General features: G+C 33.8%; 1 protein-coding gene across 1 annotated transcript; it reads left to right on the forward strand.

The window, feature by feature from the left end:
* Positions 1-6,876: 6,876 nt before the first annotated feature.
* Positions 6,877-10,376, forward strand: LOC132743431 (uncharacterized). The gene is made up of 2 exons (XM_060731952.1): positions 6,877-7,007; positions 9,172-10,376. Exon 2 carries the CDS (start codon positions 9,654-9,656, stop codon positions 10,374-10,376), a length of 723 nt encoding a protein of 240 aa, XP_060587935.1. The 5' UTR covers positions 6,877-7,007; positions 9,172-9,653.
* Positions 10,377-16,224: the final 5,848 nt, after the last annotated feature.

The raw sequence follows: 16,224 nt of genomic DNA on the forward strand, positions 1-16,224 counted from the left end.
TAAAGCTTCTGGTAATGCAGCACTAATCAAAATCAAGTACTGCCAGTGATATTGCAAAAATTGTGGCAAGTACTTGTGCTGAAGTACTAAACCCCTACTACTGATGCATACCAGGCCATAGATTGCTACATGATATGAAATTATAGGAGCAAGATTAATTAGATTCACAATACTTTATTAGATATTTTCTTTTTGGTGTAGGATATAGATATCATGATATAATGTTTGTCCTTACTGTCATGTAAATATTATCAAATATTTCATTTCTTCCATGTAAAATGTTAGCAAATGTCATTACTGCCATGTAAAATACCAACAAATGTTATTACTGCAATGTAAAATACAAACAAATGTCATTACTGCCATGTAAAATGTCAGCAAATGTTATTACTGCCATGTAATGTACCAACAAATGGCATTACTGCCATGTAAAATGTCAGCAAATGTCATTTCTGCCATGTAAATACCAACAAATGTCATTACTGCCTTGTAAAATGTCAGCAAATGTCAGTACTGTCATGTAAAAACAAATGTACAAACAAATGTCATTACTGCCATGTAAAATACCAAATGTCATTACTGACATGTAAAAGCATAAATGTTATTAATGCTATGTAAAAGAAATGAAGTCATAATAACCAGACAGCACTTGTGCTCAGTACTTTTTGATTTTAATTAACACTCAAATTAATGTTGAAAGAGTTAAGTCCCTTTTAAACCAAATTTTCTGTTAAACTGAACACGGTTCAGGTTTTATCAGCAAATCAATATATTTGTATAACAATATCACCAAACTTGATAGAATTGTTTTTGTTCAGTCAGAGTAAAGGTGAAAATTCAGATATCTTCTATTACATGTACCAATAAGTTATCTGTTACATAAAACAAACAATGATTGTAAATTTCACTTTGAAATAGAATGAAAAAGTCATCATCGGTGCCATTTACAACAATAAATTTGCTGTCTTCTTTTGGTCAGTGATAGATTATTGTAAGTTTGCCATTGGCCGTATATTGCCCCCATCTCAACGGGGCTCTTGTTCTGTAATTTGAATGGTTCCTAAATTGTTAACACACTTAATAAACCGATATGTTTATATGTGTATTCAATTTATTCAAAGGTAGGGTAGATGAATTAATATATAAATTGATTCTGTTATTTCTCGCAGATGTGGGTCTGAATTCTGCCAGGGACAAGGGGTATGCTAGCTAGCTTACATACTCCGGTCATTGTCCTATAAAGTATAAAGTGTTCATGAACAAAGTGGCACCTTAGGTTTTCCTCTACCATTTACACAGGAATTACTTCATGTGACCCGCATCCCCATCACAACTCTCAGACAAAATCACTATAAAAATACACTTTATAAATGATCTCAGTAGCAAGATTAGATTTATAATGAGAATTTATTCTCTTTGTTGCTCATCTATTATTACAGCATAATTATATAATGAGTCATTTTTAGACATCTCATGATGTAACACATTCAGTGTCAGTTTTAGTTTGTTATTAAGGTTTATTTTACTTTTTTAAAGGGATGTTAGGCTTTTTTACAAGAAAGTACTTGAAATATATTTTTTTCGTGATTTGTGTACCATTTAATGTAAATTTCCGATTTGTTTCTGAGTGTATTTCTGTAGTGCCTTTTATATATATTATGTACAATAATATTATTTTTGTTTGCTCTATCTTTTCCAACATTCAAGAGAGTATGTTTACGATATTTTCTTGCATATCAGACTGGCGTTTCCGTTAGTTTTACCCATGCCGGAAATTTCATCTGGCATGGGGGGTTCCAGATGAGTCGCGTGCTGTACAATGGCACGATAAAGATGACGTCATTTTACCGTTATGAATGATTTTGTAATTCATACGCTGTTGAATGAAAGTAGTTACGGTTGTAATGATATAAATTTTCATTGAAAATAAAGATAAAGAATTTAAAATATGGAATATGGTAGAATATGCAAGAAAAAATATCTGACATATGTTTGCGGTTCGGAGCGGAATATCCGTCCCTCGGTCACCCGCCCATGGGCGGTAACTCGGCAACCTCGTGAGCGCCCAATGGGCGGGTCACCTCGGGACGGATATTCCGATCCGAACCGCAAAATATGACAGATATTATTAATCTCGATTGTTTAAATGCCTAACATGCATATCATGGTTTGATTGTAACACGCATAATAAATACATGTTTATATATTTTATATTTGTTATTGATTTTTAGTTTTGTTTTATATAATCCCTTCTTGAAATGGCGGAGCGATATAATATTGCTAATGCGTGATTAAGCCTTTGTCTGTCTGTTAGACATGTCTATCTGTCTAGAGATACAAACGTTTGCAGAATATTCCGACGTATATTGTTTTGCATCTGGTCGTTCGTCTGTCTGTTAGCAATTTCGTATCCAATCTGTGTCTTTTGAACCGGTGGAAGAAAATTGAAACTACTAGGCAGACATTTTAACCATAATGAGACGATATGCAGAACACAGGTTTACCTGCCCTATGTCAAGGTCTCACTAAGTCATAATGTATGAATTTCAAAAGTTAGTGTCCTTCCTGTATATTTTGAACCGATAGAAAGAATTTAAAACATTTTGCCAGAAATATTACTTAATAATGAGACGATGTGCAGAACACAGGCTTTGGCATCCTGAGATCAAAATTGGCCCCGCCTTCGGAAATTCTTGATTTATATAGCTAGACTTGAATAGAAAAACGCATTTCATTGTCTTTGTAACTGCAATGTCGAGAGCTTAGATATTTAGCATGTAGCTTTGCCTTATTGACCTTAACAGAACTGATATGAATAATGCCCCTTGATTCAATATCAATGTGGCCATACCACGTGACTTTTCGGGTACGGAACACGCCGATTTTTCACCCGATTCAGGTATGTTTTTTATTCATAACTTATTTATTACTCAACCGATTTTGATCAGATAAGGCGCAGAGTACCCGTAATTATATCAGCTTTCCACGGTATATAAAAATTCTGAAAACCCCTGAATGGTTTTTGAGAACATTCGAGTACAGTTTTCTTCTCATAGCCGGGGCCGAGGGGAACGGTACACACTCATTTGTCATAACAAGCGATTTCTAGCAAGTCATATGTTTTTTGTCACTATTTCATAGAAAAATACATGTTAAATCTGATATATTTACTATGTCCAATGTATCGAGTGAATGCAGTGATGTTTTAGCATATTTTCATAAAGTTATGTTGAAATGGTACGGAACACACTGTTATTTAAAAAGATACGGTACACACACAATTTCTGTCTTTGAAATAATTCTAAAATAAAGTATATGAAAATTTAATTTGAATTATAATGTCAGTGATTTGTTTTCATAGTTATACATTTAATTAATTTAAACGAGGACCCTGGGATCTGTTTTGCAATGTATCATTATATATGCTTACAGTTTGATGTAAACAGGATTACTTAAAAAAAATAAAAGAACACTTTGAGAGTACGAAGCGCAAAATTCGATTTTAAATGTTAAACAATTAATATTTGGCTATAAAATGTTAATATTTTAGGGAGGGATACGGAAAACATTCAAAATTGTGTTTGTTTTGTTTTTCTGTGAAATAATTATGTATTTTTTTCGGATTATAAAACAAATTATGACATTCATGGACATCTGTTATGTGCGATTATTCTTCCATTTAATTTTTTGTTCGAATATATAAATGACTGTCTAAACCGAGTATGAATATAAAAAAACAAACAAGCAGTTAAATGTTGATCGAATCTGGAGAATTTTGAGAAAAAACGCTGGTTTTGATGAAAGTGGATTTTTTAAATCACGGAAAGTTTAAAGTATTTTTCTGCAACATGATATTTGGTATGATTCATCTGCCAGGGTCCCAAACTAACTGCATGTATTTAATTATCAAATTATCTACATATGGACAAAGATATTCCGCAGTTTTACGTGCAATCAAAATAAAAAGCCGGATAAATTGAAGAACCCATATGGGAACAAGGTCTGTTATATAACGTAACGTAGTTTACATAAGGTAACCTTGTTACATATGCATGTAAGAAATTTTGGTGAAATTATGCCTATCTTGGACTTTCATTTAAAGATGCTTGAAAAACATGATTTCATGGATATGTGTGCTTGCGTGTTTGTGTTAAAAATAAAATGATTAAACAATGTCTTACGAGGATAGTGCACTCCAAGTACACTTTTGATATTTTTAATAATACCCATTTTGTAAATTAAATGCTATGGAGGCTGCGTTCTGTTTTATATACTACATGAAGTAGGTACGAGACCACCTATGACTTCGATGTTTCGATTTTTTATGTGAGAAAGTTTTCTAACTACCGTAAAGAACGTCGGTCATTCTACTCAGGTGCCCGTTCGTACCTTTCTATATACCTAAAGGGGCACTTGTAAAACTGGAAAGTCGCCACATGATCATGTCAGTTTTGGTGAGCCGTGAAACCAAACCAAAAATGACCTATATTACCTGAATTTAAAGTTATTCTTAAAGCTTCATGCCTTTAAACATAAAAAATTTAAGCCATGACAACTACATTTTTATTTGTTTGGGTCGTCAGACCAAACAAATAATTGTAGCGAAATTTCAGACTCTGATATGCTTATTTGCAACATCAGAAAGTAGTCCGAACTCCTGGAAGCGGTTATTTACCTTTATAAGTACTCTAACGCCGAAAAAAATATAAGGGGAGATCACTGCGTAAAGATAGTCAAATGACAGGCGCATTAATTTTCAAGCCTTCTCAGGGAAAGAAAAGTACTTCCCGATTGGTCAAAGGTTTCAAATATTGTGTCATTCTTTACAGATATACATGCAATATTAAGCTCCATGATTATTTACACCAGTGTTAAACGAAATAAATAAGGGTTACAAACCCTAATTTAGAATGATATGGTTTCTTCAGGCTGTTATCGTGTAACTTCCCCGTGGTCGAGGGACAGTAGTGAATAACCTCCCCTGAGTACTCCCTATAAAAAGATAGGTCCTAAGCTATTGGATTACTCGGACTTTATCGCCTATTTCTTTGTAGCAAACTGAATTAATTAGGGCTAATTATGATCATTTGTAATATTCAGATTAGATATTGCGATAGGATGTAGAATCTGTTGACATAAATTAAACATTTTTTCCTTAAGGTTTACATATTTGTTGATGCATGTGTAAATAATTGATTAAGACATATCAACCTGTCTTATATAAAACTCAACGATAAAAGCAAAGGATTCCAAATATTTGGACCTACTTATACTTTGGTTAACCTCGGTTTTTATCAAGGGAAGATAATCCACTACTGTCCCCCAACACGCTCGTTTAGAAAGAGAGAGAGATGTCCTGAGCTCAAATCCCATTTAAGGCAACTCATGTTTTTATTTATTTTTGTTTTTGTTGTTGTTTTTTTCAAGCCAAATAAACATTGAATGGTATCAGTGTTGCAATAAGCATTGTAGCCAATTTACTACAGTTATAACACTGGAAACAGCATTGGTGGCACTATACAAAAACAAATTGGTTTGTAATCTCATAACCTTCACCTTTCTGACATTCTGAGACCCAAACAAATTCAGCGCCTTCTGTGTTTTGATTTAATTAAACATGACCATGATACTGCAAATCTGTACCTAGTGACTTACTTATTATTAACAAAATATAAATATATATAATGTTATCAAGTAATGATATTTTTCAGCGATTTAGGTCATGACATTGTTTTATTTTTTTCAGGAGGAAGTGTTTATCATACCCTAGGTGATTTTAAGTACTAGTAGGACAATTACTCCTGAAATATAATGCACAAATACATATTAACATTTGAAGTAAGCATAATGATACATTGCAAAACAGGTCCCAGGGTTCTTGTTTAAATTAATAAAATGTATAACTATGAAAAAAAAATCACTCATATTATTATAATTTAAATTAAATTTTCATATATTTTATTTTAGAATTATTTCAAAGACAGAAATTGTGTGTGTACCGTATCTTTTTAAATAACAGTGTGTTCCGTACCATTTCAACATAACTTTATGAAAATATGCTAAAACATCACTGCATTCACTCGATACATTGGACATAGTAAATATATCAGATTTAACATGTATTTTTCTATGAAATAGTGACAAAAAACATATGACTTGCTAGAAATCGCTTGCTATGACAAATGAGTGTGTACCGTTCCCCTCGGCCCCGGCTATGAGAAGAAAACTGTACTCGAATGTTCTCAAAAACCATTCAGGGGTTTTCAGAATTTTTATATACCGTGGAAAGCTGATATAATTACGGGTACTCTGCGCCTTATCTGATCAAAATCGGTTGAGTAATAAATAAGTAATGGATAAAAAACATACCTGAATCGGGTGAAAAATCGGCGTGTTCCGTACCCGAAAAGTCACGTGGTATGGCCACATTGAATATTGACTAACCTCATGGGTACCAGCGGGAACCGAGCAACGTACTTTGAATATCCGGATCAGGATTTGTATACATGTACAATGTCGGGAAATTTTAGTTAGTGCAAATAACTACTGAAAGTGCGTACCTACAGACGTTTTGGATTAACTTTGGACCGGTAAGCGATAGTATTATAGCTGCCTTTTCTGTTTCAACTGTTTGCATGCACTGACATTAGTTTGTTATTAAAAAAAGATCGATTTATGTTCAAAATCGTCTACTTTCGGCTCGGTCAAGCGATGGCCGATCTAGACAAAAAGTGCATTTTCGCTTTAAAATTCCATCTTTTGTCGAACCAACTGGTCTAATATTGTACATGTTTCGAAAGTGAAATCATTTCTGCGTAGATTGCACTTTATTTGGTGAAAATTGGTTGACAATTAACAAAGATCTGGGAGGTACAGTCTGTTCGCCAGTTCCGACGTTTCACCGGTTCCGAAGTATTCCGAATATAACTTCCGAGAAATTAGGTCATCCAATAGTGAAAGTAAACAGCATTGAACCTGTACATTTTCCAAAGTAATTGCTGGCATAGGTATATTAAAATCGTTTTTTAATTTAGTTAAATGTCCCATTAAAATGTGAAGGGGTCGTATCATCAGAAAAAACAAAATGGCCGAAAATGTCAAATTGAAAACTTGATTGCAAGTTACCAGATATGCGTGGAGAGAACGAGAATTCTTTTATGGTCCTGATTTTATATCAGATTTACACAAGACATTCTCAAAATATAAACATTTACACCCATTTTATTCAAAAGAAACTTTGATCAAAATTATATGACGTACATTTAGCCAGTTCCGATGGATTTGCCTGCAACTTTTTTCATGAGGTCCCATACGGGGACAACCTTTATTGGCGTCCGCGCCGAAGCGCGGCGCCCTTATTTTGTGAAAGGGCGACATCAACTTCTCGAGCCTTATAGTCGGTCATAATAAAATCCGATCATTCCGATCGGTATGAGGGTGCTTGATTAAAAAAAAATGTCTCGATATGTAAAATGAATAGCGAACTAGATAATTTCGCAATGCATGAAATAACCTTTTTCGTCTCTTCGGTTTTTTTATTTATCATTTTGTAGTACACAGTGGGTTATTATGGTATGTTAAAATAGAATGATGAGTTGATGACCTAAACATTCCGAAAATCTATTTATAGAGGGATTTACTCCTATCGGTAATTCTCGGTCTCTCTCGGTCTATTTTGACCGGGATTTACTAGTGACCGGCGAATAGTATCACACGTTTATTGTCCGGTCTCTCCCGGTTTTGGAGTAGATGTTTGATATCGTTACAGAACAGAACAGATATTTTACAGATAAATAAGCTTTTTTTTCAAAATGAATGTTTGTCACTTAGATTGGTTACAATAATTAATAAACATAGACCAACTCTCAAATTTATTGATTATTATTATACATAAACATACAATTCGAAAAAAAAACCAACAACAACAACAATAGCATGTTTCATTTTATCTATATGAGATAAAAACAATAAATATGTACAATAATTGAGAAAAAGGTACATTTTTATGGTATAAATATGACACTATCAACTTTGAAATATTTTATTTATTTTGTTATTCGTGTTTAGTAAAGATGCCCAGGAATTATTCAAAGTTACAAATTAGATTTTATGAATTATTCAATTGATTCAAATGATAAAGAAAAATACAAATGTACATGTACATGGTTTAAGAATACATGGAATAAGCAATATTATATATTGAAAGATAAAGCATAATTTACTGATTTCCAGTTCAGTTTTGACTTATAATCGTCGGTCAATATGACAATTAAATTCTTAAAATTTATTTTACAATTTTAATAAAAAAATGAGTAGTAAACGTGAAAACTCAGTATCAAAATAGCACATAAAACACGAAAATGAGAGGAAAACAATATTCATAAAAAAATCTGTATTTTTTATATTAAAATAGATATTACAATTTTTGTATAATGAACAATTATGCTCAACATGATCAACATGGTCATATAACTAGTGTCATATTTTTACTAAGTGTGAACAGATACCTTAAGAAGGGGTCTTCGCTAATAGCGATAACATAATAAGAGACAATTCCACAAGTGTGGTGTTGATCATGCGTTACACATATGGATTATAAATGATTGTATACATGTATATCCGTTGCTATTAATAATCACGACCATAAAGAAATAACAAGTAATATTCTAATCTCTAGCATGCCAATCAAAGTTCATAATGAACAATGTTTTTCGTCCGTTCATTCTGGTAAAAACCAATTAACCATTGAAAAGTTTATAAGAATACCTTGTCATCATATGTCTACTAGTTCATCTTCACTTTCTGTATTTCTTGCTTGGACGCCCTTTGATGCTTTGCATCAATGCTTTTCTTGTTAAATTATTTTATCAATTTGATTTGATTACATGGGTCATGCTTACATATTTCTCCATGCAATATGAAGTATATACAATGCCAATCACAACTTGTAAGCATGATTTGGCTGATGTAATGGTGGTGTGACATGAAATGATTATGTTCATTATATTACATGATGATGAAAATACATCTAGTCATTGTATTATGTTGTTCTTCAAGTTATATTGTGAAATAATAATAAAAAACACTGAACATTGATCTAAGATAATTACATTTTATGTTGCTTGCCTGAATGCAGAAATGTTTAAACTTAAATATGTGTCTTTCTAACAGGAGTAATGGCCAGAATTAAGAAGACCAGTGACTTGGGATCTTGTAGGACACCTTGCAAATCAGCCAGAAAAAATGCTAATATTGCCAGTCCAGTCCAGAGTAAAGCAAACAAAATAACTTTAAAATACAAGAAAGGTTTTAGGAAATCTCCAGGTAAAACAGAAAGAATAAAGTTTGCCATGAAAAAGGTTTTAAATGGGATGTCAGTTCTGAAAGCTGCCAAGAAAAACAACTTATCTGAAAAGTTTTTGAGGCGTAGGATTGCTGGTGATGTTTCGTAAGAGAGTAGAAATGGCCCAAGACCTGTTTTTAGTGCAAAAGAGGAAGAGGAAATGGCTAAGTGGTTGGCTGAGATGTCCAGAAGAGGGATGGGTTTAGGTGTGGCAGACTTTTTAGAATTTGTTTGTGGTATTTTAAAGAAAGACAAAAGGAAGAATAACTTTAAAAATGATCGCCCAAGTTATACATGATTTTACAGTTTTATGGCACGTAATGCTCATTTAGTTGAGATAAGAAAGGAGTCATCTTTGGAAAGTTCAAGGGCCAAAGTTACCTCTACAGAACTTGATAAGTGGTTCTCTAATTATTACAAGTTTGTATCTCAGCTTCATCTGCTGGACAAACCAAACAGAGTCTACAATGCAGATGAGTCAGGGTTTTCTATGGGGAGTAAGGCTGGATCTGTGATTGGGCCAACAAAGTCAGAATACCCTAGGAACTTGCCACATTTGAGTGGGAACAGTAAGAAGAGGTTGACTGCCATGTTTTGTGGTAATGCTGAGGGTGATATCATCCCACCATTTTTGGTATACCCTAGTCCTCAGCCTACAGCATATGATCCTTTGATTAACAGCAGGAAAGGTACAGTCATAGAGTATACTGACAAAGGATGGATGAATGCCAAGACATTTTTCAAGTTCCTCCAACATTTTGATAAGTATGCATGTCCAAACAGACCAGTAATTTTACTCATTGATAGTGTGAGCAGTCACATTGATTTGGATGTTTTTACCTTCGCCAGAGAGAAAGGGATAGAACTATACAGACTTGTACCAACTGCAACTCACTTCTTACAACCCTTAGATAATGGTCTATTTGGGCCTTTGAAAAATCGTGGTACCAAATTGTTAGAAATACAAAAGAAAACCCAGATAAGAGCATTGGGAAGAAAAATTTTGCAGCAAAACTTCAAGAGGCATTTTTAAATTTTTATAAACCACTTACTGTAGTTAATAGTTTTAAGTCAACATGTATTTTTCCAATTGACCGATCAAAAATCTCTGAAAGTCTCCTTAAGCCTGCAATGACTTTTCAGTCATTATCATCTGAGAAAGAGCATGCTCCATTTGATTGCAATAACAATTCATTAACTAGTCATGTGGTCAGTCCTATGTCTGCTGTAAATGTAACACCAGTTACTTCTTTAGCCAACCCTGTGTCCGTTTTACCAGGTACCAGCTGTATTAATGTTACACCCCATTCTATGTCAGCAGAAAATATGTCCCTTTTAACAGTTACTACTACTGGTCATGCCACCCCTGAGTCAGCTTTACCAGGTACTAGTTTTGTTAATGTAACACCCAACTCTTTGTCAGGAGATATATCTGGTACTAGTTTGTTAAATGCAACAGAACTACAGTCTCCATTATCTCTGCTTGCTGATGTTGCTTTTAATTTGTCTAACACTATATCTATACCTCACAGTGTGAGTACATGTAATGTAAATTCTGACAGTTCTGATTTAAGTACATGTAGTAATGTAAATTCTACCAGTTCTGATGTAAGTAGTAATGTAAATGCTGCCAGTTCTGGTGTAAGTACATGTATTACTAATACTAATACTACTCCTATAACACCACAGTGTGGCTCAGGAGTTCATGATACAGTTTCATCATCTGTTATGGAAGCACTAGTATTCCCATCATGTAGTAATGTAAAAAAAGAATATCAACTTCTGACACTTTGCCCGATTGCTTAACTTCAGCAGAGAGTATTAGAACATCTGCTTTAAAGCAACTAAATGCTACTAGACTATTTGCTAGAAAAGAACTGGCAGCTAAAAAAAGATACATGAAAGAAAAAGTTAAATCTCAGGTAAAAGAAAAAAAGTTGCTGAAGGTAAAAGTAAAGGTAAATCTGCTGCAGCTAAAGGTAAAGGTAAATCTGCAGCTCTTTCTTATAGTAAGAAATCTTGTGTTAGTAGGGTTAAAGCAAAGAAGGCTCTATCCTTTACTGCAGGTTCTAAATCAGATCACTGTTTGGTTTGTAAAAAACTTACAGAGGATCCAGATGGTTGGGTCCAATGTGATATTTGTGACAGCTGGATACATGTATCATGCATACCTAAAGATCATGATTTTGACCATGCTGCTTTGACATTAGAAACTGATGAATTTTTCTGCCATATTTGTGTTACATAATGAATGCAGGATTTTTGCAATTATAAAAGCCATGCCATTATTGGCACAACATAACTTCTGATTATCATGTATGACAGACACTTTGCTATAGTTTTAAAATTTATTAACATAAATAATGTGTTATTGTAAAACTTTGTAGTTTGTCTCTATATATATATGCATTTACTTGCCATAAACTGATAAAATTTAACAAATGACACACATAGATTCACTAGAACAATAAAATTGAAAAGTTGCTCTTTTGTATTTCAAAATAAAAAACATCCTTTGTGAGCATTTCTTAATTGTTATTTATCAAATTGATGTTCATTGCCTCCTTCTCAGGCATAAGATTTAGGGCATCTGTTAATAACTCAAAATATTTTTGTTCATTAGTATGAATTTTATAGTCACAAGGTATGACTGCACCCCCTCCAGTTGCATCTGGTGCTGGCCATGGAGGGAAGCTTGGGCAAGGCTCTCCAGTGGCTGTGGCAGTGATTGTCCCATCTGATTCTAATATTTTTCGAAATGCACATGCAAGTCCTCTTGGAACATGGCCAATAGGCAAGCCTGCAACATCAGACAACCTCAGATACCGTTTGCTGTCAGTGACAATTTCTCTCATTTCAAGTGGAAAGTTATCCAAAGGTGGAATCCATACTAAGGCTGCATTTTTAACCAGGTTTTCTGAAGGAAAAATCTGGTTATTAGATTGAGGTATGTCGGCGGGCGGGCGGTCGTAAACAATTTCTTCTGTGCGCAACTCCTCCTACATTTCTCAACGAATTTTGACCAAACTTTCACAGAAGCTTTGTCATCATGTGCCCTATTGCATATTGTCAGGGTTTTGTGATTGGATAACATTTGACCTAATTATGGCCCTTTGTTTTCCCCCCCTATATAGAATATATAGTGAACACTTTCTTCTGTGCGCAACTTCTCCTAAATTTCTCAAAGGATTTTGTTCAAACTTTCACAGAAGCTTTGTCATCAAGTGTCCTGATGCATACTGTTGGGGTTTTGTGATTGGATAATTTTTGACCTAATTATGACCCTTTGTTTTTTTTTCTTATACAGAATATATAGTGAACAATTTCTTCTGTGCGCAACTCCTCCTACATTTCTCAAAGGATTTTGTTCAAACTTTCACAGAAGCTTTGTCATCAAGTGTCCTGAGGCATACTGTTGGGGTTTTGTGATTGGATAATTTTTATGCCACCGCAGCATCTGCGATGCGATGGCATATAACGATTCACCTGTGTGTGTGTTTGTGTGTGTGTGTGTGTGTGTTATATAGATTATATAGTGAACTTAAAAAATCTTCTTGTGGAAAACCACTAGTCCAATTTCAACCAAACTTGGCAGGATTGTTCTCTGGGTGAAGGGCTTCCAAAGTTTTGTTCAAAGAATTTCATTCCATGCAGAAATCTGGTTGCCATGGCAACCAAAAGGAATTATAAGGATAAATTTAAAAAATCTTCTTGTAAAGACCCAAAAGGCCTAGAGCTTAGATATTTTGCATAAGGCATTGTCTGGTAGACCTCTAACAAGATTGTTCAAATTATAGCCCTGGGGTCAAAATTGGCCCCGCCCCGGGGGTCATTGATTTTCACTATGTACATATAGTAAAAACTTAAAATACCTTCTTGTAAAAACCCAAAAGGCCTAGAGCTTAGATATTTTGCATAAGGCATTGTCTGGTAGACTTCTACCCAGATTGTTAAAATTATAGCCCTGTGGTCAAAGTCGGCCCCGCCCCAGTGGTCATTGGTTTTCCTTATATGTATATAGTAAAAACTTAAAAAAATCTTCTAGCCATTGACAAATGCTAGAGGTTAGATATTTTGCATGAATCATTGTGTTGTAAACCTCTAGCAAGATTGTTCAAATTATAGCCCTGGGGTCAAAATTGCCCCCGCCATGGGGGTCATTGATTTCAATATATACATATAGTAAAAAATAAAAATATCTTATTGTCTGAAGGTACAAGGCTTAGAGCTTTAATATTTGTTAAATAATATCATCTAAAGGTACGTTACCAAAGTTGTTCAAATTTTGCCTCTTGCATGTGTCAAAATTAGCCCCGCCCCTGGGGGCCATAGGTTTATCTTATATGTATATAGTAAAAACTTAAAAAAGTCATCTTCTCTAAATTTACAAAGGATAGAGTTAAGATATTTTGCATGAAACATTGTGTAGTGAACCTCTAGCAAGATTGTTCAAATTATAGCCCTGGGGTCAAAATTGGTTCCGCCTCGGGGGTCATTGATTTTCATTATGTACATATAGTGAAAAAAAAATTTGTCTGAAGGTTCAAGGCATAGAGCTTTGATGTTGGATATATAATATCATCTATAGGTCCTCGGCCAAAGTTGTTCAAATGTCAAAAATTGGCCCTGCCCGGGGGCAGTGATTCTCATTATGTACACATAGTAAAAACAGAAAATAAAACAAATGTTTTCTGAATGGGAGAAAGCTATAGCTTAGATATTTGACTTGAAATGTTGTTTGTAAGACTTGTATCAAGATTGTTATTAAACCCTTGGGTCAACATTATGCCTTGCCCAAGGGGACAGTGACCTACTTTCTTGTCCTTTGATGTACAGCAATGACATTTTGACCATGTGCACAGTTTTAGTTGTAAAATTGAACTTTGACCTAGATTTTGATGATGTGACCTACTTTCTTGTCCTTTAATGTACAGCTATGAAATTTGAACCATGCGGTGGCATAGCATTTTTCTCAAATGCAATCTTGTTTACCTAATTATGGCCCTTTGTTTTTTTTCTTATACAGAATATATAGTGAACAATTTCTTCTGTGCCAACTCCTACATTTCTCAAGGGATTTTGTTCAAACTTTCACAGAAGCTTTGTCATCTAGTGCCCTGATGCATATTGTTGGGTTTTTGTGATTGGATCATTTTTACCTAATTATGGCCCTTTGTTTTTTTCCCTTATATAGAGTATATATATATATATAGTGAACAATTTCTTCTGTTGCCCAACTTCTTCTACATTTCTCAATGGATTTTGTTCAAATTTTCACAGATTAGCTTTATCTTCAAGTGCCCTGCTGTGTATTGTCAGGGTTTTATGATTGGATAAGTTTTACCTTTTACCTTATTATGGCCCTTTGTTTTTCCATAAAATTTAATTATTAGTGTAATATATCCTATTAATCACAACAAACTTTATTTAGTTATAAAACAGAAACTATCTAGGTTGTTGCATGCCTGCCAGCTCATCTGCCTGCTTTTGGGTCCTGTAGAGTCAAGGTCAAGGTCATTGTTGCTAAAAATAGAAAATCTGTTTCCAGTCAGGTCACTGTTACTAAAAATAGAAAATAGGTTTCCGGTCAATAACTTGTTTGGAATAAGATATTTTTATGAAATTTGTGGTAAAGCAAGTTTTTATGAAGACCTCATTTGGGATGGCTTTTTGGCCTCCTAGGGTCAAGGTTACAGTTACTAAAAATAGAAAATTCATTAATCATGATTTACATTGCACATAGTTACATTGTTTGTTGCTTGTATTTGTATTTCAACTACAACATATTTATCTACAATGGTGTTAATTGAAAACCTGGTTTCGTGGCATTGCCATGTTTCTTGTTATCATGTACATTTGTATATTCTAGATCTACTTTTAGGTCGTATTGCATTGGAGGACTTATCTTAAAATGGTGGTATCCTTTTATGACGCTGTTTTCAATTTTAATTTAAAACATGATGCAAAATATATGATCTTAATTACTTTATGTGGAGTGTGGCAGTATAACTGTGACACTAGAAGTTTCCCGTGAAGGGACTCTTTACGTATTCCTACGGAAGAGTAAAAAAACGATATCCGCCGTAACCGATGAAAGTGCTTCGGAACTGGTGAAATTCGACCAATGAAAAAAAGCTCGGCAGCAAATAAGTTAAATAAACTTTTACTTAATATTTAGCGACTTTCAAATTAAGACTAATATCATACTAAATCAACAATAATATTTTTCTTTATCTGGTCTATTTTGTAGTTTGACCGCATAATGTAAAAAGTTCGTCGAAACTGGCGAACAAACTGTAACATAAGGCCTGGTGGTAGGTCCGCTGGCGAACCTTTCTACCTTTACTATATAAATATATAAGTATATATGGATGAAATTTTTAAAAACAAATTTCCTTTGTTGATTTATTGAAAATAAGATATTTTAAAACATTTTGAATGAAAAAATATTTTATTAGTGAAAAAAAAATATTTATAAAAAATAAGTGGGCGTGGTCATGTACATGTATACTATCCAAGCCACGCACCGATTGCCTGTGAACCATTGTACTGTATCTAATTTATTAATAACTGCTGAATATTCAGCTAAACCCGCGGTATGAGTCACGAAAATAGTTCTTCTTTTATTAATGCGCGAGTTATTCTAGAGTCACGAAAAACTTTTGTTTTGTTAATAATAATGTTTTGTATAATGTAGAAATATTTATTTCCTACTAATAATTTCTTGGAACTCAGAGCTTACACCTTTATTATAGTATAATTTGCTGTCCTACTTTTACGACAGCGGTAAATCGTTTCGGCAGTAATTTGCATATTGTGCATTTATACTACGGGACTACAACGTTTTTATCAATCATATACGTTCATATTCTAACTTAATT

This window comes from Ruditapes philippinarum, unplaced genomic scaffold (assembly GCF_026571515.1).
Source record: "Ruditapes philippinarum isolate M1 unplaced genomic scaffold, ASM2657151v2 ctg6684_1_1_1_1, whole genome shotgun sequence".
In the NCBI taxonomy this organism is placed as follows: domain Eukaryota; kingdom Metazoa; phylum Mollusca; class Bivalvia; order Venerida; family Veneridae; genus Ruditapes; species Ruditapes philippinarum.